This window comes from Triticum urartu, chromosome 2A (assembly GCF_056163025.1).
Source record: "Triticum urartu cultivar PI428250 chromosome 2A, HENAU_Tu73, whole genome shotgun sequence".
NCBI lineage: Eukaryota > Viridiplantae > Streptophyta > Magnoliopsida > Poales > Poaceae > Triticum > Triticum urartu.
Genome location: NC_141874.1, coordinates 199,083,828 through 199,110,200, shown reverse-complemented (window position 1 = coordinate 199,110,200; position 26,373 = coordinate 199,083,828). Strand labels below are relative to the sequence as shown.

At 44.0% G+C, this 26,373-nt stretch overlaps 2 protein-coding genes across 2 annotated transcripts; one reads left to right on the top strand and one right to left on the bottom strand.

Annotated features, from left to right (window-relative positions):
• Nucleotides 1-2,722: 2,722 nt before the first annotated feature.
• LOC125536670 (PLAC8 family protein) lies at nucleotides 2,723-6,314 on the bottom strand. The gene is made up of 5 exons (XM_048699919.2): nucleotides 5,919-6,314; nucleotides 5,056-5,119; nucleotides 3,793-3,957; nucleotides 3,413-3,478; nucleotides 2,723-3,317 (listed from the first exon to the last, which is right to left on the bottom strand). The coding sequence occupies exons 1-5, from the start codon at nucleotides 6,200-6,202 to the stop codon at nucleotides 3,090-3,092; spliced, it is 807 nt and encodes a 268-aa protein (XP_048555876.1). The 5' UTR covers nucleotides 6,203-6,314; the 3' UTR covers nucleotides 2,723-3,089.
• Nucleotides 6,315-10,064: 3,750 nt separating this feature from the next.
• LOC147984526 (uncharacterized) lies at nucleotides 10,065-23,881 on the top strand. The gene is made up of 4 exons (XM_087541141.1): nucleotides 10,065-10,155; nucleotides 23,128-23,617; nucleotides 23,695-23,729; nucleotides 23,811-23,881. Exons 1-4 carry the CDS (start codon nucleotides 10,065-10,067, stop codon nucleotides 23,879-23,881), a joined length of 687 nt encoding a protein of 228 aa, XP_087397267.1.
• Nucleotides 23,882-26,373: the final 2,492 nt, after the last annotated feature.

The following is a 26,373-nucleotide window of genomic DNA, read 5'->3' as shown; positions in this document are numbered from 1 at the left end:
ACAACGTATGTTGTTATGCGGTTTGACTGATAAAGATCTTCATAGAATATGTAGGAGCCAATATGAGCATCCAGGTTCCGCTATTGGTTATTGACCGGAGACGTGTCTCGGTCATGTCTACATAGTTCTCGAACCCGTAGGGTCCGCACGCTTAACGCTACGATGACAGTTATATTATGAGTTTATATGTTTTGATGTACCGAAGGTTGTTCGGAGTCCCAGATGTGATCACGGACATGACGAGGAGTCTCAAAATGGTCGAGACATGAAGATTGATATATTGGAAGCCTATGTTTGGATATCGGAAGTGTTCCGGGTGAAATCGAGATTTTATCGGAGTACCGGGAGGTTACCGGAACCCCCCGGGGGCTTAATGGGCCTACATGGGCCTTAGTGGAAAAAGGAGGGAAGCAAGGAAGTGTGGGGGCGCCCCCCAAGGCCCAAACCGAATTGGTTTAGGGCAAAGGGGGCCGGCCCCCCTCTTTCCTTCTTCCCCCCTCCCAAGTCCTAATCCAACTAGGAAAGGGGGGGCCTATGGCGCGGCTATGCCCTGGCCAGCCGCACCCCCCCCCCCCTTTGCTCCTTTATATACAGGGGCAGGGGCCACCCTAGACACACAACATTAGATCATTGATCTCTTAGCCGTGTGCGGTGCCCCCCTCCACCATAGTCCACCTCGATAATACTGTAGCGGTGCTTAGGCGAAGCCCTGCGTCGGTAGAACATCAACATCGTCACCACGCCGTCGTGCTGACGAAACTCTCCCTCAACACTCGGCTGGATCGAAGTTCGAGGAACGTCATCGGGCTGAACGTGTGCTGAACTCGGAGGTGCCATACGTTCGGTACTTGATCGGTCGGATCGTGAAGACGTACGACTACATCAACCGCGTTGTGCTAACGCTTCCGCTTTCGGTCTACGAGGGTACGTGGACAACACTCTCCCCTCTCATTGCTATGCATCACCATGATCTTGCGTGTGCGTAGGAGTTTTTTTGAAATTACTACGTTCCCCAACACAAAGATCTACCCCCGTACCATGGTGATGAAGAATTTGATCCGAGGACGGATCTTCCCCAAGGGAGGGGAGATGATGCGGAGCATCCCACGATCATCCCCATGGACGCACCTACACCTCCAACGTCACCACACTTGGACCAATGACAAGAGCCCGAGCCAAGGCTATCAAAGATAAGGTGAACCCACTCCTCTCCGAACTTCCACTCTCCATGCATGAGAATTGGCTACTACCTCAAGTGAAAACCCTATGTATGATCAGGTACTTGGAGGAAAGCCACGGACCAACTACACTCAACGGACAAGACGGTGAGGACGCCAAGTTCATGGGACAAGAAGAAGAACTGCTCGAAGTCCCCAGGCTCCGGACGACCGACAGGCCCCGGACGTCCGACGACCTCCAGGCTCCGGACGTCCGGCCCCCTCCGGATGACCGACGCTTCCACACCCGAGCCAAAACTACGGACTTCCGAAGCGCTACGGACGACCGACGACGTCTAGGCTCCGGACGTCCGACCCCGTCCGGACGTCCGACCGAAGTCCACCCGAGCCGAATCTACGGACGTCTGGACCCTCGCGAGCCTCCGGACGACCGGTGACTACCGGACGTCCGACACCTATGTGATGTTTCGTGTTGGGCCGCAGCCCATGTACCCCTTCGCCCTCCTCTTTTGCACTAAGACTATAAATAGACCTCTCCCTCCTCCTTTCTAGGGTTAGCAAAGGATTAGCTCATATTTGTGTGAGAGCTTTGCTCATCCACTTGGTTACCTTCTCCTCGGAGATTCGAGCCTCCACCGGAGAAGATCCCCCAAGCGGATTCAAGACCCCTTTAGGGAAGAACTCAAGACCTCCTCACGAAGAAGATCGCGCCTCTTGTATCGTCCCTAGTTGACCGTGGATCGTGTATCGTTCTTTATATCCGAGGATCTAGCACATGTGTGACTTATTCTTGTTGGTTTGAGTGTCTCTTTTGTGTTTTCCCCGTGTTTTCCCTCGTTTCCCTCCTCGTATTCTTCGTGTTCATCGCGGGATCCGCTCCTTTCGTGAAAGATTGGCCGATTAGGGTTCCCACCCTACATCATTTCTGCTTCTTTGGGCTGTGATCACCACAAAGTAAGCTAGGATAGTTGATAATGATTCATAGAAAGGAAGAAAAAAGGTTCCTACAAGAAAAGATGCCAAATCCGTGGGGCACATGCAAGACACGTATAGACATTCTAGTGGTTTGGCAAAGGTGGTGCACACTAGTGCAAAGCCCAGCACTGAGCTTCCTCCTCCCTTATCCCAGATTGATTAAGAAATTGAAAGGTCATCCCGCATGTAGGACAACCGCATTACTTTGTATTATTGCAATTGCAACTTGGCAAGGCTTTATACATTGGAAAAGAAGGCTTGACCTTTTTCTGAATGATTGTGAGTATGCATCACTTTATCCTAACAAAGTCATGTGCTCTTTTCTGTTCTGAAACCTCCAGCAGGTGTACTGGCGAATGGAATCGTCTCCCGGATTGCTTCTTCCACGGCCGTGTGTATTTGTGTAAGCTAAATAAACACAAAAATTTTGATCCCCTCTTTTGTTATGTGCTATGAAAGCATGCATCTTCCATGTGATTGACACATGTAATTATCAATTCTCAGAGTTAAAAAGAAGGTAAATGATGTTAGCAAAGAAAAATGGAAGGCGGGTTTTACAAGAAACAACATCAAAGAAGCAGAACATTTGATTCCATTCATGCCCAATCTCGCCAACTATCGTTGCATCAACAGAATTTTACACTTGGATTCAGACATAAGCCCTGAGCATCATGACACATATGCACATCCGGTGCATGATGAACATTATTGCTGTGGTGTTTACAACAACAGGCCAATTACGCCCACCATCAACATACATGGGTTGCTGCCAAACCAGTTCTTCAGACTTGATACAACAAACAGGCAGAGAATCACAGGGCTGATGATTTCATCGCAGAGGGATCCACTGATTCTTCCCTTTTTTTCCCCTTTCGATAACACGCACGAGAGATCCACCTGTTCTTTTCGAATTGTGCCATGGTACAGAATAATTCCTTACTCCTGCTCTGGTTGCACTGATGGGACGAGCGGCTGATGTTCATCAGGCCCAACTGATATTCTGTCCATGCCACACAACTCAGGGGATTTTATAAGCACAAATGGTGATTTGTGTAGAGCAGCGAAGGCCTTGTTTCCTTCACCATTGCTTCCTAAACAAATGGTATCACCCCGCCCGTGCCAGACACCACACTGGACATTATTCATCTCTAAAGTTCTTGCCTCCTGCTTATTCAAAATGACAACTGTGAGGCCAATATATATCAATAATAAACAAATTAGTGAACTTTTGGTTCCAAGGTGGTCTGAATGTATATAACCTGGCACAGGGTACAACAAGGACATATCAGATGGAGAACACAGTCATCTAGACTGCCATCAGTCCCCTGAAATCACACAAAAGGGTCAATGAGATGTCTTACTCTCCCCATCATTCGTGAATTAAAGTACATATACTAATATCTATTCAGAAGTTGGCAAAATAGTCATCACATACAAACTGGCAAGGGTATGCCGAACTACCAATATTAACTCAAAACAAGTTTCAGTTATTGTTCATTCGATTAAAGCCCCAGATTTGAATTAATTGTGATTCAAGAGAAGACAGGCACCACAGCCAACTGCATTAAGCACTAGTGCACTAGTAAGCTGTAATCTGTCTGAATACTTTATTTGAAAACGCTAATTCAGAAATACTTACCCGGATATTGAACAGTTTCCTGATTCTTCTTCGGAAGTAACCGGTGTAGATTGCTATCAAGAGAACAGAACCAAGTCCCACATATAGATATACATGATGCCTTGTTACAGAAAAGGCAATTAAGCTGACCAGAACAGCAACTAATGAAATGAAGTAAGCCATTGCCTGAAATAGTTTCATACTGTATCAGAAGAGTGAATAAGAGTTCTTAAAAGAACATGAGCTTAACAACACAGCTCAAGTAAGCCAATGGTAAAACTGAAAATGTCAGATACAATGGGAACAAGAGTATGTTGCAGCAAACAACAATGGTTGTAATAATTCTAAAAAGACTTCGCAACAGGGCAGGAAAACAGAGAAAAACACAAATTTATCAGCACATATTGGCAGACATGGAGGATAAAGCACATTTGGTTGATACCCACATCTTGCCACAGATGAGAGAACTGTTTGTGACTACATAAACTCGTACTCTTGCGAAACCTTACCAAAATACGTGACAACTAATTTGTTTGGCACACTTTGCATGACTTGTCATGCTAAGTCAATTTCTTGTGGGCTTCAATCTGGTCAACATGAATGACCCTGCCCTTTTTTTTGAGCTTGTGCATACCCTAAAGGATAAGTTCTAGTAATATGATCCCTAGTTTATGTTGGAGGAAATGGCACTGCACGTTATACTTGCGAGAGGGTTGACTTGCCAATGTGAACAGGGCAGGATGTCCTTCATGTTGACCAGGTCTAAGCCCAAAAGAATACAGAATTATCCAAGCAAATCCTTTTCACATTGGCAAGTCAAACATCATATGCATTATCTTCTCTGTTGTATAACTAGTCAGAAGACAGCTTTGCTATTTTTGACTAAACAACTTAGATGGAAGTAAGCATTCATTTCAACAAATTTAGCAAGAGGCATTCTAACAAAATATTCCACCTCTCTAGCATTAGGAGGAAGTTGTTATTAGAATAAATTGAGAAAAATATTCCACATATTTAAGAAGTTAAGATGTTACTTTTCAAGGCAACTATATCAAGAATAGTCTACTTTTTTACTCTAAAAGGATTGACCTACAAGAAATTCTGCATTTGGTACTGGAATAATAAAGAGCCTAGCTCAACCAAACGGTTTCCTACTTCCTACCAACAGCAGCATCATAAATAAAGTAACCTACACAGCAATGTGACTACACGTTTGGCACAGAAAAATGACAAGCAAGAAATGGACGGGACATGGTCATAAGTTGCTCAGGGTATTATCTGTACCTGAAGGAAACAAGATCCGAGATTGGCTCTCCGCATGTTCTTGCCAAACCTATAGCATGGGCAACTGCAAGTAGTTGCAAGCAAACAGGAACTTTAAAGCGAAGAACCCCAAAAGTTTAATCACAGTTGCACATTAAAATATGTTGTACAGCAGAGGAAAATGGAATCTTTTTCAAAGACAGTCGAATAGAACAAAGGCAGAAGTTCAGAAGGGGTAAGACCTCTCGTTGGGGAATGTTCCCTATACTACTAACTTACATTAAACATGTTGATTTTTCATTCATGATTCAAGCTAGGAAATACTTTCCGGTACTCGAGTTAACCAACCTAAAGTCCAAGAGAGAAACTAAACCTTGAGTAAAATTTTATGATAAATCATCTGCGAGTCTGCATCAGAGATGAAGTATGCTCCAAGGACAGCTAGCACTAATTAGGCAAAGACCTTTATTTGGCGAAGGCCTTTCTTCTTCCACGATTGAAGCTAGGAAGAACTAACAAATAAATGACGAGACTATCGCTAAATTAGATAACACTGATGGCATTTCAAGCAGTATCCATTTTTTTTCTGAAAAGGGGAAAACCCCGGCCTCTGCATCATGAATTCATGATGATGATGCACACAGCCAAAACAAGCAGTATTCATGCGAGACAAATAGTACTAGTATTCCATATCGAGTTGGCATAAATACAGCAGCGCAGTTTATGGCCAAATCCGCAGAAAATCAATATGGAAAGATTGAGCTAAGCTAGTACTAGTAGAATCTCCAAGCTTCCCCGTGGCAACCACCGAAAACAGGTCCTTCCGGACCAACCAATACAGGTTTGATGAATGAAACGAGCGGCCAAGAGTTAGCTCCACCTACCAGGCGGCCTCGAGCGCGATTCGCCGGTCCTCCAAGCAATCAATCACGACGTCCCCCTCCCACATCCTCTGCACCCCTCCTCCGCCGGCGGCCCCCTCTCCGGCGCCCGAGCCCGCGCACGCCGCCGCCGCCTCCCCCATGCCGGCGCCCTTCCTCCTCTCCGCCGACATGGCCACGGACGCGCAGAGCATGTCGAAGTCCAGCACCGCCATCGCCTCCTCCTCCTCCTCCTCCTCGGGGAGGCTCCTCGGCGCCGTGGACGCCTCCTCCGCCGGCGCAGCCATGGACGGAGCCTCGCCGCTCTCCTCCCTCGCTCGCTCTCTCCCTCCCTCTTCCTGTCCTGAAGTTTTTGTTTCGTAACGCGTTACTGCTACTCGGTCCCGTGTCGCGGCGGGTTTTTAACGTCTTATTAATAAGCGCCTCCGATTGGGAGAGGGGGCAAAGGGCATCTCCGATGGGATTTGGGAGAAGACCCACCTGTTCGCACTCGCTTCGGTGGCCGATTTGCCCACGGTGAGGTGGGTCCAGCGGGGCCCGGCTGTCAAGAGGGCCCACGCGCCAGCGGGGGATGCCGGGGAACACGTGGGTGCCTGGGGGACGAGGCGCCCGAATTATCGGTGGTTAAATCGGGCAATTAGCCACGTGGCTGCTAATAATAACGTAACGCGCGTGGTCTGGGGGAGGAGGGAGGAGTAGCCTGGCGGTGGTTGGACTTTGGATTGGGCCGCCGCGCCTGCTCCAGAGTCCAGACTGGACGCGGGTCCGCCTGTCAGTCAGGCGTTCTGTCTCCTTGCGCTTATCCGGTTTTCTCTTCCGAGAAAGGGGGTGCCGCTTCGGGGCACCTAAAACGTGCACCTCAAATTTTGCAGCCCCGAGGGGGCAGGTACTGTACTGCTGACGCTCAACTTGGCGGGCAATCATTTGGGTTTTGTTTAGGGCAACTTGGCGGGCATCATGCTCTGATTGCGTATGCAGGTGCACAAAATTGTTAGTTGTTCGGCCAAACCCAAACGGAATGGCCGTTCTTTTTCGTTCTCCCATTGAACCCACATCGTTGGAAACAATTTTCATTTCTCTCTTAGTCTCATGTCATAAATATGGACATCTATATCATGCCAAGGAAGGATAGTAGGCTTTCTTTTGTTGATCTAAGGATTTTAGCTCGTGGCGATTCACGGCCTTCTGCTAGTTTTGTACATGACCCAAAGCCGTTCCTATGGCACATTCTTCACGGGCATTGGGAGAGAAAGCTAGAACCTTCAAAGTCATAGAATACTACTTTGGAAACTTGTCATAGAGCGATAATCAACTTCTAAGCCAAGACTCATCTGCACCCGCGCTGAAGGAAAAAATCAAAACAAATACTAGAAAAAAATAAAAAATTCCAAAAAAATGCATGGTAAATAATTTGATGCGCGAGGTCCGCTCTAATTTTCAAGTCATTTGGACACCTGAGCAGCTCTCGGCAAAAAAGATAAATTCAGGATCTATAAAAAAGTTTACTGTTCATGCACTATTTGACCTGATTTGTCTTTTTTCTGAGAGCTACTCAGATGTCTAAATGATCTGAAAATTGGAGCGGCTCTCACGCAATAAATTTTCTACCAAGCATAAAAATTGGTTTTTTATTTTTATTTTTTGTGACTTTTTTCTGACCGGGTGCAGAAGAGCCTGGCCACGAAACACCGCACTCATCGTAGAGTAGCTGCAAAGTGTGAGCATTTAATCAAGGTATGACCATGCGTGTCCCATATAAAAAACCAAGATAAAATTGTTTGAATTTTGCCAGTTTTTACATGATTTTTTTTCTTTTACAAATTTATGAACTTTGCAAGTTATCATTTCATCATTTGTAAACTCTAAAACTCTAAACTATGAAATCAATACCATGAGCCAAGCTAAGATTTCGACTAGTAAGCAGAGTGTTACCATGACGATTTCATAGTTCAATTCATGCCAACATCCATATTTAAATTTTTGGAACATTTAGTAGTTCCTCTGTTTTTATTTCCTCTGCATATTAGGTTTGTCTAAAGTCAAACTTTATATATACTTTCAAAAGTTTGTAGAAAAATATATTAACATAGACACCACCAAATATATATCATTGGATTCATTGTTGCATATATTTTCACATCATATAAATTTATTACTGTAAATGTTCATATTGTTTTCTTCAAATTTGATCAAACTTTATAAAGTTTGACTTCAGTCAAAGCTAACATAAGGAGTAAATAAAAATGAAGGGAGCATATTTTAACGGTATATCTTGAGAATAACAATAAGTTAGGTCGAATAATTTCATGTTGTTTTTGTAAGTCATTGTTTGGACCTTATACCATTGCAAGTAGGTTGCTTGAGCAGTTTGCATCTAATCTAGAATGTATGGCACCCTCCGAATCATATTAGATGGTAGTACTAGTCAGTTGTTATCCCTTAACTATGCTCCCAACAAAGACATTATTATAGAAGAATGATAATACAAGTGAACCCGGCAGGTTCCAGCCAGCTGATTATAAGATCAGAGCAACCAATAAGATGGAGTAGTTTAAGTGCAGGTAGTACAGAGAGTTAGAAGTAGCTATGCGGACGAAGCTTTTGCACACAGCCACACAGAGTACCACATGATCGGGAGCAATCAAATCACAATTAGGCCTTGTACAATGAAAGGTGCTTAGAGAGATACTTAAAAAAATAAACCGGGTTTTTTAAGCACCGGTGACTATTTTTACAGAAGAGACGTTTAGTTAAACGTCTATTATATACAAATAAGCACCGGTCTTAAGAAAAGCCTGATTTATTTCTCTAAGCACCTTCCCTAAGCATCTTCCATTGTACAAGGCCTTAGAAGCGACGTACGTACCGGGCGTTTTGGTTAAGCCTTTTCATCCACATATATACTATATATATATATATATATATATATATATATATATATATATTGAGACAATACTGTAATACTAATATATAGTGTTGCCATTTCGCAAAAAAAATACAGTATATAATAGTGTTGCCTACACTCACACGACAAACGGGTACGGGCCGGTGAGGCAAAGGATGCCGTGCCGCCGCAAGGTGGTGTGGGCGGAAAGGGAAGGCGGCGTCCACCGAGCCTCCGGCTGCGTTGCGCACCATTCGTAGTGGAGCAGCAAGTGGTGCGTTAGCGCAGCTGGTTGCCGTTTTTTTTTTTTGCGAGAGTGCATTACGTGAACGGTGAAAGCGTGCAGCTATTGGTAAACCTGGGCACCCTCTCCGGTCCGGGCCTGGTTCGGGACGAGCTTTGCAAAGCCTGGCCTCAAAATCACAAGCCCGATCCGACCTGAAAGACATGAACAGTGCAATTTTTAAATAAAAAATTTAGGATATTTAAATAATACATTATACTTCTATTTCTAATAAAATAATGATTTATGCCATGTTTGGGATATTTTTAAATAATACATACACTTCACTGTTGCACCGTTCTCCATCTCTCCTCCTTCCACTCCTTAATTTGCTTCCCTCCCAATCTCCATCCACGATATCCAGCACCAACAGCCATTCTGAGGGATCTGGCGACGAGTGAGACACCTTTCTCCGCAAGGCGGATGGCGGCGAGGAGGAGCTGGCCCTCCGCATTGCACTACAGTGTTCCCGGGTGGACACGGGCGGAAGCACAAGCCTTGCTCCGTTCCCTGTCGCCCGCCACCGCAATGCCAATGCCGAAGCGGGCCCGTCCCGCACCGCGTACCTCTCCGTGTCACTGGCCCGCCACCCTCCTCATCCTCCGTTCGCTGCTCCGCAGGTAGTGGCGGGTGTTAGTGCCCGCTCCGCTGAGCGCTGGCGCTGCTGGAGCGCACACCCGAATCGAAGGCGTGCGCCGCCCGCCGCAAGAGGCGGGGGACTAGGAAGAGATCAGCGACGTCGGAGGCAGCTGCACAGTCCTCCCGCCATCGCCGTGGGTTGCAGGTGCTGCCCGATGAGGAGGAGCAGCTTCTCACAGCTGTCTACTGCCGTTCATTGACGATGGAGGAGATGGACGGCCGTCGACTCCGTCAAAAAATGCAAAGACCCTCCCGCTAGGTCTGGAGCAGTTCGTGCGGGAGCGACGAAGAAGCCGCGGAGGTGACGAAGCTCAAAAGGCAGCAAGACCTTGCCATCCGGAGCATGGTCAGCTTCATCGACTCCTCATCCTCCTCCAACGTCACTAACGGCTCCAACGACGCACCTCCTGCCGACGAAGCCTACAGCAGCATCGGTGACAGGAAGGACAAAAGGTCGGCGAGGAAGTGGCGAAGAACTTGCCCGTCTTTATTTCTATTTGTTAGTAAATTTAGTTTAAAATTGTGGTACTCTTTTGGTCTATGTTCGGATATACATATTTCTATGTCCGTATGTTGTTGATTTCTATGTCTGTTTGTTCAATGTTCATTTTTGTTTTGTTGACAATCTACATAGTTTAGTTTCATGTTGCATGCGTATTATGGATTTAGGGTACCAGATATGAGGTATACGGCTTTGGACGCGGCAATTTGAGAATTGGCCGGTCACTGTCTGCTTACACGTTCGTGGACGTATAAGGTGCCAAATTTGGTATGCTAGTTGTAGATGCTCTGAAGCTTCCTAATTCCTCCAGTAAAAAGTTGTAGCTTAGTTTTTTTAGTGTGCCCCGACTTTGGGGTTTCTCTTTTGATGTCACATAATTGGAAGTTTCAAGTTAGGCTAAAGACTGGCCTTTATGGGCCAAACTTTCACTTTGTTAGGAAAAATGACAAGCTAGCCTTACTAATACCCCATCTATCTTAAAACTATCTTTAATAGGACAAACGTAGAGGAGCTCCTAGTTGGCGATGTAGGCGCCCGTTGGAGAAGCGACGCCTACAGCGACCAGCAGTGGGCCATGGCCCATCAAAACATCGTTAACAATTTGTTCTCAAACATAGAAAAAAAATCAAAGGCTTCTTCCAGTTGCTATTCACGAATACCGGAATTTGATGTCTGAGCGAGAGCGTCGAGAGTTTTCGCTCGTAACCACCAGGTTGAAGTCATTTCATTGATCACAAATAGGAAAAAGGTCTATTTTAAAAGTTAGTACAAAGTTGAGTCAAAAATAAGTAACTCAACTTTGTAAAAGTTAGTACAAAATTGAGTCACTTATTTGGAATAGAAGGAGTATATATGTCCAGTATAACTTATTTTCAAAAGAAAGTATACATTCAAAATAGAATTCTTAAAAATACTGAACACAGGTATGAATATGAAAATAAGGTTCATAGAAATTCGAAAGAGTTTGTGGAAATGAAAAAAGTTCAACATCTCGAGAAAAAAGTTCACAAATTAAAAAAATGTTCATTGATTTTGAAAAAAATACAAAAATTTGAAAAACTTCATCAAAATTTTAAAAGTTTTATCAAATTTGAAAAAAATGTTCATCGAATTTGAAAAAAAAAGTTCATAGAATTGAAAAATGTTCATCCAATTTTCAGTTTTGAAAAGAGTTCATTGATTCAAAAAAGTTTATCATCTCAAGAAAAAGTTCGCAAATTTTCAAAAAATATATTGATTTTGAAAACAAATTCAAAATTTGGAAAAGTTCATAAAATCTGGAAAAAATTATCAAAATTTAAAAAGTTCGTCGATTTTGAAAAAAAAGTTCATCGAATTGAAAAATGTTCATCCAATTTGAAAACAAGTTCATCGATTTCAAAAAATGTTCATCGTCTTGAGAAAATGTTCACAAATTTTTAAAAAAATCATCGATTTTGGAAAAAAAGATCATAAATTTGAAAAAGTTCATGGAAATTGGAAAATTTTCATCAAAAAATTAAAAAGTTATCCAATTTGAAGAAAAAATTCGTCAAAATTGAAAAAAAGTTCAATGAATTAAAAAATGCCATACAATTTGAAACTAAGTTCATCGATTCTGAAAAAAATGCGCTGATTTTGAAAAACATTTTATCTTATTGAGAAAAAGTTCTTCAAATTTGAAAAATATTCACAAAAAACATAAAAAGTTCACCAATTTTCAAAAAAAAAGTTCATCAAATTCAAAAAGTTCGTCCATTTTGAGAAAAGGTTCATGGAATTTGGGAAAAGGTTCATCGATTTGGAAAAGAAACTTTGCAAATTAGAAGAAAAAAAAACTTATTTAAGAAGACAAGGAAGGAAAAAAGAAAGAAAAATAAAAACCAAATAAAAATGTCCGGAAAATGACAAGTGAACCTGGAAAGAAAAACCGCTAACTAAAAGAATAATGTGCTCTACTACACAACCTTCTAGCAAATTTCCCTCAAGTGGATGACCTAAGGTTTATCAATCCGTAGGAGGCGTAAGATGAAAATGGTCTCTCTCAAGCAACCCTGCAACCAAATAACAAAGAGTCTCTTGTGTCCCCAACACACCCAATACAATGGTAAATTGTATAGGTGCACTAGTTCGGCGAAGAGATGGTAAGACAAGTGGTATATGGATAGTAGATAAAGGTTTTTTGTAATCTGAAATTATAAAAACAGCAAGGTAACTGATGGTAAAAGTGAGCGTAAACGGTATTGCAATGCTAGGAAACAAGGCCTAGGATTCATACTTTCGCTAGTGTAAGTTCCCTCAGTAATAATATCATAATTGGATCACATAACTATCCCTCAACATGCAACAAAGAGTCACTCCAAAGTCACTAATAGCGGAGAACGAACGAAGAGATTATGGTAGGGTATGAAACCACCTCAAAGTTATTCTTTCCAATAAATCAGTTGGGCTATTCCTATAAGTGTCACAAACAGCCCTAGAGTTCGTACTAGAATAACATCTTAAGACACAAATCAACCAAAACCCTAATGTCACCTAGATACTTCAATGTCACCTCAAGTATCCGTGGGTATGATTATACGATATGCGTCACACAATCTCAGATTCATCTATTCAACCAACACAAAGGACCTCAAAGAGTGCCCCAAAGTTCTACCGGAGAATCACGACGAAAACGTGTGCCAACCCCTATGCATAGGTTCATGGGCGGAACCCGCAAGTTGATCACCAAAACATACATCAAGTGAATCACGTGATATCCAATTGTCACCATAGATATCCACGGCAAGACATATATCTAGTGTTCTCAAATCTTTAAAGACTCAATCCGATAAGATTACTTCAAAGGGGAAACTCAATTCATTACAAAAGAGTAGAGGGGGGAAGAAACATCATAGGATCCAAATATAATAGCAAAGCTCGCGATACATCAAGATCGTATCATCTCAAGAACACGAGAGCGAGAGATCAAACACATAGCTACTGGTACATACCCTCAGCCCCGTGGGAGAACTACTCCCTCCTCGTCATGGAGAGCACCGGGATGATGAAGATGGCCACCGGAGAAGGATTGCCCCCTCCGGCAGAGTGCCGGAACGGGTCTAGATTGGCTTTCGGTGGCTACAGAGGCTTCTGGCGGCAGAACTCCCAATCTATTATGCTCACGGATGTTTTTAGGGTATATGGAGATATATAGGCGGAAGAAGTATGTCAGGGGGGCCACGAGGGGCTCACGAGGGTGGAGGGCGCACCCCCCTGCCTCGTGACCTCCTCGCAGATCCCCCGACGTGCACTCCAAGTCTTCTGGGCTTCTTTCCTTCCAAAAATGAGTTCCGTGAAGTTTCAGGTCAATTGGACTCCGTTTGATTTTCCTTTTCTTCGAAACCCTAAAACAGGGTAAAAACAGAAACTGGCACTGGGCTCTGGGTTAATAGGTTAGTCCCAAAATGATACAAAAGTGTATAATAAAGCCCATAAACATTCAAAACAGTAGATAATATAGCATGGAGCAATAAAAAATTATAGATATGTTGGAGACGTATCAGCATCCCCAAGCTTAATTCCTGCTCGTCCTCGAGTAGGTAAATGATAAAAACAGAATTTTTGATGCGGAGTGCTACTTGGCATAATTTCAATGTGATTCTTCTTAATTGTGGTATGAATATTCAGATCCATAAGATTCAAGACAAAAGTTCATATTGACATAAAAATGATAATACTTCAAGCATACTAACTAAGCAATTATGTCTTCTCGAAATAACATGGCCAAAGAAAGTTCATCCCTACAAAATCATATAGTTTAGTCATGTTTCATTTTCATCACACAAGAATGCTCTCATCATGCACAACCCCGATGACAAGCCAAGCAATTGTTTCATACTTTAGTAATCTCAAACCTATAAACTTGTTGGGTTTCGTAGTAATTTCAAAAAAATTCCTACGCACACGCAAGATCATGTGATGCATAGCAACGAGAGGGGAGAGTGTTGTCTACGTACCCACGCAGACCGACTGCGGAAGCGTTGACACAACGTAGAGGAAGTAGTCGTACGTCTTCACGATCCAACCGATCAAGCACCGAAACTACGGCACCTCCGAGTCCGAGCACACGTTCAGCTCGATGACAATCCCCGGACTCTGATCCAGAAAAGTGTCGGGGAAGAGTTTCGTCAGCACGACGGCGTGGTGACGACCTTGATGTACTATAGCAGCAGGGCTTCGCCTAAACTCCGCTACAGTATTATCGAGGACTATGGTGGCTGGGGGCGCCGCACACGGCTAAGGAATAGATCACGTGGATCAACTTGTGTGTTCTAGGGTGCCTCTGCCTCAGTATATAAAGGACTAGAGGGGGGAGGCTGGCCGGCCAAGGTGTGGCGCGCCAGGAGAGTCCTACTCCCTCTGGGAGTAGGATTCCCCCCCCAATCCTAGTTGGAATAGGATTCGCGGAGGGGGAAAAGAGAGAGAGGGGGACGGCCACCTCTCCTAGTCCTAATAGGACTAGGGGAACGGGGAGGCGCGCAGCCCATGTAGGGCTGCCTCTTCTCTTTTCCACTAAGGCCCATCATGGTCCATTTAGCTCCCCGGGGGTTCCGGTAACCTTCCCGGTACTCCGGTAAAATCCCGATTTCACCCGGAACACTTCCGATATCCAAACATAGGCTTCCAATATATCAATCTTTACGTCTCGACCATTTCGAGACTCCTTGTCATGTCCGTGATCACATCCGGGACTCCGAACAACCTTCGGTACATCAAAATGCATAAACTCATAATATAACTATCATCGTAACCTTAAGCGTGCGGACCCTACGGGTTCGAGAACAATGTAGACATGACCGAGACACGTCTCCGGTCAATAACCAATAGCGGGACCTGGATGCCCATATTGGCTCCTACATATTCTATGAAGATCTTTATCGGTCAGACCGCATAACAACATACGTTGTTCCCTTTGTCATCGGTATGTTACTTGCCCGAGATTCGATCGTCGGTATCCAATACCTAGTTCAATCTCGTTACCGGCAAGTCTCTTTACTCGTTCTGTAATACATCATCCCGCAACTAACTCATTAGTTGCAATGCTTGCAAGGCTTATGTGATGTGCATTACCGAGAGGGCCCAGAGATACCTCTCCGACAATCGGAGTGACAAAACCTAATCTCGAAATACGCCAACCCAACATGTACCTTTCGAGACACCTGTAGTACTCCTTTATAATCACCCAGTTACGTTGTGACGTTTGGTAGTACCCAAAGCGTTCCTCCGGTAAACGGGAGTTGCATAATCTCATAGTTATAGGAACATGTATAAGTCATGAAGAAAGCAATAGCAACATACTAAATGATCGGGTGCTAAGCTAATGGAATGGGTCATGTCAATCAGATCATTCTCTTAATGATGTGATCCCGTTAATCAAATAACAACTCATTGTTCATGGTTAGGAAACATAACCATCTTTGATTAACGAGCTAGTCAAGTAGAGGCATACTAGTGACACTTTGTTTGTCTATGTATTCACACATGTATTATGTTTCCGGTTAATACAATTCTAGCATGAATAATAAACATTTATCATGATTATAAGGAAATAAATAATAACTTTATTATTGCCTCTAGGGCATATTTCCTTCAGTCTCCCACTTGCACTAGAGTCAATAATCTAGATTACACCGTAATGATTCTAACACCCATGGAGCCTTGGTGCTGATCATGTTTTGTTCGTGGTAGAGGCTTAGTCAACGGGTCTGCAACATTCAGATCCGTATGTATCTTGCAAATCTCTATGTCTCCCACCTGGACTAGATCCCGGATGGAATTAAAGCGTCTCTTGATGTGCTTGGTTCTCTTGTGAAATCTGGATTCCTTTGCCAAGGCAATTGCACCAGTATTGTCACAAAAGATTTTCATTGGACCCGATGCACTAGGTATGACACCTAGATCGGATATGAACTCCTTCATCCAGACTCCTTCGTTCGCTGCTTCCGAAGCAGCTATGTACTCCGCTTCACATGTAGATCCCGCTACGACGCTTTGTTTAGAACTGCACCAATTGACAGCTCCACCGTTTAATGTAAACACGTATCCGGTTTGCGATTTAGAATCGTCCGGATCAGTGTCAAAGCTTGCATCAAGGTAACCATTTACGACGAGCTCTTTGTCACCTCCATATACGAGAAACATATCCTTAGTCCTTTTCAGGTATTTCAGGATGTTCTTGACCGCTGTCCAGTGATCCACTCCTGGATTACTTTGGTACCTCCCTGCTAGACTTATAGCAAGGCATACATCAGGTCTGGTACACAGCATTGCATACATGATAGATCCTATCGCTGATGCATAGGGAACATCTTTCATATTCTCTCTATCTTCTGCAGTGGTCGGGCATTGAGTCTTACTCAATTTCACACCTTGTAACACAGGCAAGAACCCTTTCTTTGCTTGATCCATTTTGAACTTCTTCAAAATCTTGTCAAGGTATGTGCTTTGTGAAAGTCCAATTAAGCGTTTTGATTTATCTCTGTAGATCTTTATGCCTAATATGTAAGCAGCTTCACCGAGGTCTTTCATTGAAAAACTCTTATTCAAGTATCCCTTTATGCTATCCAGAAATTCTATATCATTTCCAATCAGTAATATGTCATCCACATATAATATCAGAAATGCTATAGAGCTCCCACTCACTTTCTTGTAAATACAGGCTTCACCGAAAGTCTGTATAAAACCAAATGCTTTGATCACACTATCAAAGCGTTTATTCCAACTCCGAGAGGCTTGCACCAGTCCATAAATGGATCGCTGGAGCTTGCACACTTTGTTAGCTCCCTTTGGATCGACAAAACCTTCTGGTTGCATCATATACAACTCTTCTTCCAGAAATCCATTCAGGAATGCAGTTTTGACATCCATTTGCCAAATTTCATAATCATAAAATGCGGCAATTGCTAACATGATTCGGACAGACTTAAGCATCGCTACAGGTGAGAAGGTCTCATCATAGTCAACCCCTTGAACTTGCCGAAAACCTTTTGCGACAAGTCGAGCTTTGTAGACAGTAATATTACCGTCAGCGTCAGTCTTCTTCTTGAAGATCCATTTATTCTCAATTGCTTGCCGATCATTGGGCAAATCAACCAAGTCCATACTTTGTTCTCATACATGGATCCCATCTCAGATTTCATGGCTTCAAGCCATTTTGCGGAATCTGGGCTCACCATCGCTTCTTCATAGTTCGCAGGTTCATCATGATCTAGTAGCATGATTTCCAGAACAGGATTACCGTACCACTCTGGCGCGGATCTCACTCTGGTTGATCTACGAGGTTCAGTAGTATCTTGATCTGAAGTTTCATGATCATTATCATTAGCTTCCTCACTAACTGGTGTAGGTGTCACTGAAACAGTTTTCTGTGATGTACTACTTTCCAGTAAGGGAGTAGGTACAGTTACCTCGTTAAGTTCTACTTTCCTCCCACTCACTTCTTTCGAGAGAAACTCCTTCTCTAGAAAGTTTCCGAATTTAGCAACAAAAGTCTTGCCTTCGGATCTGTGATAGAAGGTGTATCCAATAGTTTCCTTTGGATATCCTATGAAGACACATTTCTCCGATTTGGGTTTGAGCTTATCAGGTTGAAGCTTTTTCACATAAGCATCGCAGCCCCAAACTTTCAGAAACGACAACTTTGGTTTCTTGCCAAACCATAGTTCATAAGGCGTCGTCTCAATGGATTTTGATGGTGACCTATTTAACGTGAATGCGGCCGTCTCTAGAGCGTATCCCCAAAACGATAGCGGTAAATCAGTAAGAGACATCATAGATCGCACCATATCTAGTAAAGTACGATTACGACGTTTGGACACACCATTACGCTGTGGTGTTCCGGGTGGCGTGAGTTGCGAAACTATTCCACAATTTTTCAAATGTACACCAAACTCGTAACTCAAATATTCTCCTCCACGATCAGATCGTAGAAACTTTATTTTCTTGTTACGATGATTTTCAACTTCACTCTGAAATTCCTTGAACTTTTCAAATGTTTTAAACTTATGTTTCATTAAGTAGATATACCCATATCTGCTTAAATCATCTGTGAAGGTGAGAAAATAACGATATCCGCCACGAGCCTCAATATTCATCGGACCACATACATCTGTATGTATGATTTCCAACAAATCTGTTGCTCTCTCCATAGTACCGGAGAACGGTGTTTTGGTCATCTTGCCCATGAGGCACGGTTCGCAAGTACCAAGTGATTCATAATCAAGTGGTTCCAAAAGTCCATCAGAATGGAGTTTCTTCATGCGCTTTACACCGATATGACCTAAACGGCAGTGCCACAAATAAGTTGCACTCTCATTATCAACTCTGCATCTTTTGGCTTCAACATTATGAATATGTGTGTTACTACTATCGAGATTCAACAAGAATAGACCACTCGGGTGCATGACCATAAAAGATATTACTCATATAAATAGAACAACCATTATTCTCTGATTTAAATGAATAACCGTCTCGCATCAAACAAGATCCAGATATAATGTTCATGCTTAACGCTGGCACCAAATAACAATTATTTAGGTCTAATACTAATCCCGAAGGTAGATATAGAGGTAGCGTGCCGACTGCGATCACATCGACTTTGGAACCGTTTCCCACGCGCATCGTCACCTCGTCCTTAACCAATCTTCGCTTGATCCGTAGTCCCTGTTTCGAGTTGCAAATATTAGCAACAGAACCAGTATCAAATACCCAGGTGCTACTGCGAGCATTAGTAAGGTACACATCAATAACATGTATACCACATATACCTTTGTTCACCTTGCCATCCTTCTTATCCGCCAAATACTTGGGGCAGTTCCGCTTCCAGTGACCAGTCTGCTTGCAATAGAAGCACTCAGTTTCAGGCTTAGGTCCAGGTTTGGGTTTCTTCTCTTGAGTAGCAACTTGCTTGTCGTTCCTTTTGAAGTTCCCCTTCTTCTTCCCTTTGCCCTTTTTCTTGAAACTAGTGGTCTTGTTGACCATCAACACTTGATGCTCTTTCTTGATTTCTACCTCCGCAGCTTTCAGCATCGCGAAGAGCTCGGGAATAGTCTTGTTCATCCCTTGCATATTATAGTTCATCACGAAGCTCTTGTAGCTTGGTGGCAGTGATTGAAGAATTCTTTCAATGACGCAATCATCTGGAAGATTAACTCCCAATTGAATCAAGTGATTATTATACCCAGACATTTTGAGCATATGCTCACTGACAGAACTGTTCTCCTCCATCTTGCAGCTATAGAACTTATTGGAGACTTCATATCTCTCAATCCGGGAATTTGCTTGAAATATTAACTTCAACTCCTGGAACATCTCATATGCTCCATGACGTTCAAAACGTCGTTGAAGTCCCGATTCTAAGCCGTAAAGCATGGCACACTGAACTATCGAGTAGTCATCAGCTTTGCTCTGCCAGACGTTCATAACATCCGGCGTTGCTCCTGCAGCAGGCCTGGCACCCAGTGGTGCTTCCAGGACGTAATTCTTCTGTGCAGCAATGAGGATAATCCTCAAGTTACGGACCCAGTCCGTGTAATTGCTACTATCATATTTCAACTTTGCTTTCTCAAGGAACGCATTAAAATTCAACGGAACAACAGCACAAGCCATCTATCTACAATCAAACATAAATAAGCAAGATACTAATCAGGTACTAAGTTTCATGATAAATTTAAGTTCAGTTAATCAAATTAATTAAAGAACTCCCACTTAGATAGACATCCCTCTAATCCTCTAAGTGATTACGTGATCCAAATCAACTAAACCATAACCGATCATCACGTGAGATGGAGTAGTTTTCAATGGTGAACATCGTTATGTTGATCATATCTACTATATGATTCACGCTCGACCTTTCGGTCTCCGTGTCCCGAGGCCATATCTGTATATGCTTGGCTCGTCAAGTATAACCCGAGTATTCCACGTGCGCAACTGTTTTGCACCCGTTGTATTTGAACGTAGAACCTATCACACCCGATCATCACGTGGTGTCTCAGCACGAAGAACTTTCGCAATGGTGCATACTCAGGGAGAACACTTCTTGATAATTTAGTGAGAGATCATCTTATAATGCTACCGTCAATCAAAGCAAGATAAGATGCATAAAAGGATAAACATCACATGCAATCAATATAAGTGATATGATATGGCCATCATCATCTTGTGCTTGTGATCTCCATCTCCGAAGCACCGTCGTGATCACCATCGTCACTGGCGTGACACCTTGATCTCCATCGTAGCATCGTTGTCGTCTCGCCAAGCTTGTGCTTCCACGACTATCACTACCGCTTAGTAATAAAGTAAAGCATTACATCGCGATTTCATTGCATATAATAAAACGACAACCATAAGGCTCCTGCCAGTTGCCGATAACTCGGTTACAAAACATGATCATCTCATACAATAAAATTCAGCATCATGTCTTGACCATATCACATCACAACATGCCCTGCAAAAACAAGTTAGACGTCCTCTACTTTGTTGTTGCAAGTTTTACGTGGCTGCTACGGGCTTAAGCAAGAACCAATCTCACCTACGCATCAAAACCACAATGATAGTTTGTTAAATAGACTCCGTTTTAACCTTCGCAAGGACCGGGCGTAGCCATACTTGGTTCAACTAAAGTTGGAGAGACAGTCGCCCACAAGCCACCTATGTGCAAAGCACGTCGGGGGAACCGGTCTCGCGTAAGCGTACGCGTAATGTTGGTCCGGGTCGTCTCGTCCAACAATGCCGCCGAACCAAAGTATGACATGCTGGTAGGCAGTATGACTTATATCGCCCACAACTCACTTGTGTTCTACTCGTGCATATAACATCAACATAAATAACCTAGGCTCGGATGCCACTATTGGGTTTCGTAGTAATTTCAAAAAAATTCCTACGCACACGCAAGATCATGTGATGCATAGCAACAAGAGGGGAGAGTGCTGTCTACGTACCCACGCAGACCGACTGCAGAAGCGTTGACACAACGTAGAGGAAGTAGTCGTACGTCTTCACGATCCAACCGATCAAGCACCGAAACTACGGCACCTCCGAGTTCGAGCACACGTTCAGCTCGATGACGATCCCCGGACTCCGATCCAGCAAAGTGTCGGGGAAGAGTTCCGTCAGCACGACGGCGTGGTGACGATCTTGATGTACTACAGCAGCAGGGCTTCGCCTAAACTCCGCTACAGTATTATCGAGGACTATGGTGGCTGGGGGCGCCGCATACGGCTAAGGAATAGATCACGTGGATCAACTTGTGTGTTCTAGGGTGCCTCTGCCTCAGTATATAAAGGACTAGAGGGGGAGGCTGGCCGGCCAAGGTGTGGCGCGCCAGGAGAGTCCTACTCCCTCTGGGAGTAGGATTCCCCCCCCAATCCTAGTTGGGATAGGATTCGCGGAGGGGGAAAAGAGAGAGAGGGGGCCGACCACCTCTCCTAGTCCTAATAGGACTAGGGGAAGGGGGAGGTGCGCAGCCCATGTAGGGCTGCCTCTTCTCTTTTCCACTAAGGCCCATCATGGCCCATTTAGCTCCCGGGGGGTTCCGGTAACCTTCCCGGTACTCCGGTAAAATCCCGATTTCACCCGGAACACTTCCGATATCCAAACATAGGCTTCCAATATATCAATCTTTACGTCTCGACCATTTAGAGACTCCTTGTCATGTCCGTGATCACATCCGGGACTCCAAACAACCTTCGGTACATCAAATGCATAAACTCATAATATAACTGTCATCGTAACCTTAAGCGTGCGGACCCTACGGGTTCGAGAACAATGTAGACATGACCGAGACACGTCTCCGGTCAATAACCAATAGCAGGACCTGGATGCCCATATTGGCTCCTACATATTCTATGAAGATCTTTATTGGTTAGACCGCATAACAACATACGTTGTTCCCTTTGTCATCGGTATGTTACTTGCCCGAGATTCGATCGTCGGTATCCAATACCTAGTTCAATCTCGTTACCGGCAAGTCTCTTTACTCGTTCTGTAATACATCATCCCGCAACTAACTCATTAGTTGCAATGCTTGCAAGGCTTATGTGATGTGCATTACCGAGAGGGCCCAGAGATACCTCTCCGACAATCGGAGTGACAAAACCTAATCTCGAAATACGCCAACCCAACATGTACCTTTGGAGACACCTGTAGTACTCCTTTATAATCACCCAGTTACATTGTGACGTTTGGTAGTACCCAAAGTGTTCCTGGTAAACGGGAGTTGCATAATCTCATAGTTATAAGAACATGTATAAGTCATGAAGAAAGCAATAGCAACATACTAAACGATCGGGTTCTAAGCTAATGGAATGGGTCATGTCAATCAGATCATTCTCTTAATGATGTGATCCCGTTAATCAAATAACAACTCATTGTTCATGGTTAGGAAACATAACCATCTTTGATTAACGAGCTAGTCAAGTAGAGGCATACTAGTGACACTTTGTTTGTCTATGTATTCACACATGTATTATGTTTCCGGTTAATACAATTCTAGCATGAATAATAAACATTTATCATGATTATAAGGAAATAAATAATAACTTTATTATTGCCTCTAGGGCATATTTCCTTCAAAACTTTCACGCAATACATGAGCGCGAGCCATGGATATAGCACTATGGGTGGAATAGAATAATGAGGAGGGTTATGTGGAGAAGATAAAAAGGAGAAAGTCTCACATCAACGAGGCTAATCAATGGGCTATGGAGATGCCCACCGATTTATATTAATGCAAGGAGTATGGATTGCCATGCAACGGATGCACTAGAGCTATAAATGTATGAAAGCTCAACAAAAGAAACTAGTGGGTGTGCATCCAACTTGCTTGCTCATGAAGACCTAGGGCACTTGAGGAGGCCCATTGTTGGAATATACTCCCTCCGTCCAGAAAAAGTTGTCTCCGCCGACATTTTACAAAAATCCCCTCCCCTTTCTTCCGACAAGCCACGCAGCCCATCGCGCCTGCTCCATCGCCTCGCCACGCGCCGGCGGCCTGCTCCGCCGCCTTGCCGCCTACTCTGCCGCCCCTCCGCCTTCTCCGTCGCCTCGCCACGCGCCGGCCGCCTCCTCCCCCTCGTCTCGCCGCTTCTCTTCCTTCGCACCAGGAGATCCAGAGGGAAGGATCCCCTTTTCTGCAAAGCCCGCGACTTCCCAGCTCCGGCGGCGGCGCTCATGTCTTGGAGGGAGTTGGGGCTTGATCTGGAGGCATGGAAGATCCTCGAGCTCCTCGTCCTCGAGCTCCTCATCCACCAGTTCCTCCTCCAGACCCCGAGCAGCTGCTGCGGAAGTCGACGGCGTGGGGAAGACGACCACGGCATGGGGAAGACTTGCTCCAGCCACATGCCACTGCCCCGTGCTCGTCTTGCCGCTGCCATTTCCCTCCTCGAACTAGCGGCCTGATGATGGAGGACCTGCCCTCTTCGCTGCACCGGCGCCGTCGCTGCCGCATCTGCTTCTGCTCCTGCTGCCCGCTCGCCCATGGTAGCGCAGGTCCGTCTTCTAGCTACTGATTTCTGTCTAGTGAAGCAAGCAGCTGAGCTGATTTTGTTCTTGTCCTCTTGGACTGTGCAGCGATTGGAGCAGGACTTGGTGCAGAGGAATGGAGTACGAGTACGGATACTGCTTCCGTTGATCTCAGCTGAGCTTGCTAGACGAGTACAGATGCACCCTTGATGATTTTAAAACTACTGTTAGCCATGGAATTCTAGAGAGCAACCACACATTGAAACAGCATTGGGCATACAGTATGCTTTGATCTCCAATGTTCAACTACTGTTAGCTTGAGATGAACATACAATATGCTTGACTGTATAACTGTAAATTTGCCTGAACATATGCTTGAGATAAACATGCCACTATCCAGTAAGATAAGATAAAACCATGACAGTTTTGACTAGGAAGCATGACAATCTCAAACTAATTGAGTAAAAACTCAGTAAACTTGTGTGTCTAGGAATCAAAACCTGAACATCAACTTGACAGATCAAAAGTTCAAAACCTGACAGATCAAAACTAATTGAGTAAAAATTCAGTAAACTTGACAAATCAAAACCTGATAGAAATTGACAGGTTTTGGAAGAAAATGACAGGTTCTGAACATCAACTTGACTGAACAAAGATCTTGACTGAATAATACAGTTAATTCTGATTGTTAACAACAGAGTAATGGAGTGAGAAATCTTACTATAAATTCAATTACTGTAGTTACCGAAACTTCAACAGTTAACTGCAATTTTTGTCGTATTGGATTCAGCTACTGCACATGATCACTATTGAACATGATCATATTCCGATTGTACTTGTGTTCAAAAGTTGACTGAAATTTTTGTGAAGTTTTAAACAAAATGATTACTATTGCATCTAGGAATCATTGTTCTGCTGCTATATGTAGTGGTGCTGCTATATGACCATGCTGGTATATGCATTTACATAGACTGACTGATGGCTCAACATATTCTTGACTTTGTTACATGTCTTACTGATTCTTCTTGACAGTGTAAATTCAGGCAGCAACAGTAACAGTTAATTGAACTTCTTTGGAGTGCATTTATCACTCCAGAAAACTTTCAACAAAACATTCTTGATCAAAGTTAATTGTGATCCTTTCCCCTGTAGTTGGGCTAGTTACAGGTTACACATAGGCCTGTCATCCAGTTGGAGTTGAGCTGCTAGATGCAAAATTGACTTTCAACGGCTCTGATTTATGTTAGCCAAATGAGGTACTGTTAATTTTGGATTCACCCAAGGATGGTAATAGCATGGTTTTGCATCAGAATGGCTTTGCATCAGAGCATCTGAATAATTACAAGAGTTACACTGCATGATTTTGCATCAGAGCAAATGATTTTGCATCATTCTGAAATTCAATTTGAATCAGAGCATCAGACTAAGTGTTCAGAATTTTCCAGCAAACTTTACTCAATTTGAATTTCAATTTGACTTTCAAGTTCAGTACATATCCCTGCATTGTCTGTTTGTACACTTAGCTACACTCAATGCTTAAGCTACAGTCTCTACATTTATCTGTTTGTACACTGAATCAAATTAGATAGTCTTTGCATTTGTCTGTTTGTACACTGAATCAAGTTGCCATCAAATTTCTCTTACTCCATCAAATTACTCTTGGCAGTAGCTCTCAGACAAAATTAAGCGAATCAGAATTACTCTTGCAAATAAACTTCTCAGACAAGATTAAGCGAATCAGGATCAAGTAATGCTCTAACAGTTTGCATCAGGTTGTGCTTCTTCCTGGGTGTACACTGATTATTCCTGATCCACTCAATTCAGTGCTCAAATGATCCGAGTTTAACGAGCATCAATTGAACACACTGCTCAATTTCCTCATCCATTGCTCAATTTCACTTGAATGATACACTTTGCAGCAGAGGCAGCAGAGGAGGCGGGAGGAAGTCATGGAGTAGTACCAGCAGAGGCAGAAGAGGAGGCGGGAAGAAGTCGAGGCCAATCGATTAGAAGTAGAGGCAGCAACAGAGGTGGGAGGCGGCACTCGTCCTGCGAGCAGGTGGGTGGCGGCGGCCAGAGGAAGCGCGCCGATGGAGGAAGCGCACCGGCGGGAGCTCGGGGCGCGACTCCTGTATGCCATCTTTTCAACGGGTGGCGTCACCTGTGCCGCATGGAGGAGAGGTGGAGGCCGGCGCCGGCATAGGAGATGGAAGCCGGCGGTGGGGGCTCCGGCGAGGCGGCGGAGGCCGTACACGTTATGCAGGGGTGATGCGGGTGGGCGGCGGCGACGCAGGTGGGCGGCGGCGCTAGTCCTGCGAGCTAGGCCGGCGCTAGCGTGCGAGGCCTGAAGGCGGTTCCGCTTGGGGAAGCTTTCGACGATGTTGACAGGGAAGAAGGAAGGTGGAGGCGGGGTGATTTGCATGAGAATTAAATCTCTGAGGGGGTTTTTGCAAAAAAAAAGTTGAACTACAGCCGGACAACTTTTTCCGGACGGAGGGAGTACAAGCCAAGTTCTGTAATGAAAAATTCCCACTAGTATACGGAAGTGATAACATGAGAGACTCTCTACTATGAAGATCATGGTGCTACTTTGAAGCACAATTGTGGTAAAAGGATAGTAACATTGTCCCTTCTCTCTTTTTTCTCATTTTTTTGGGGGCCTTTTCTTTTT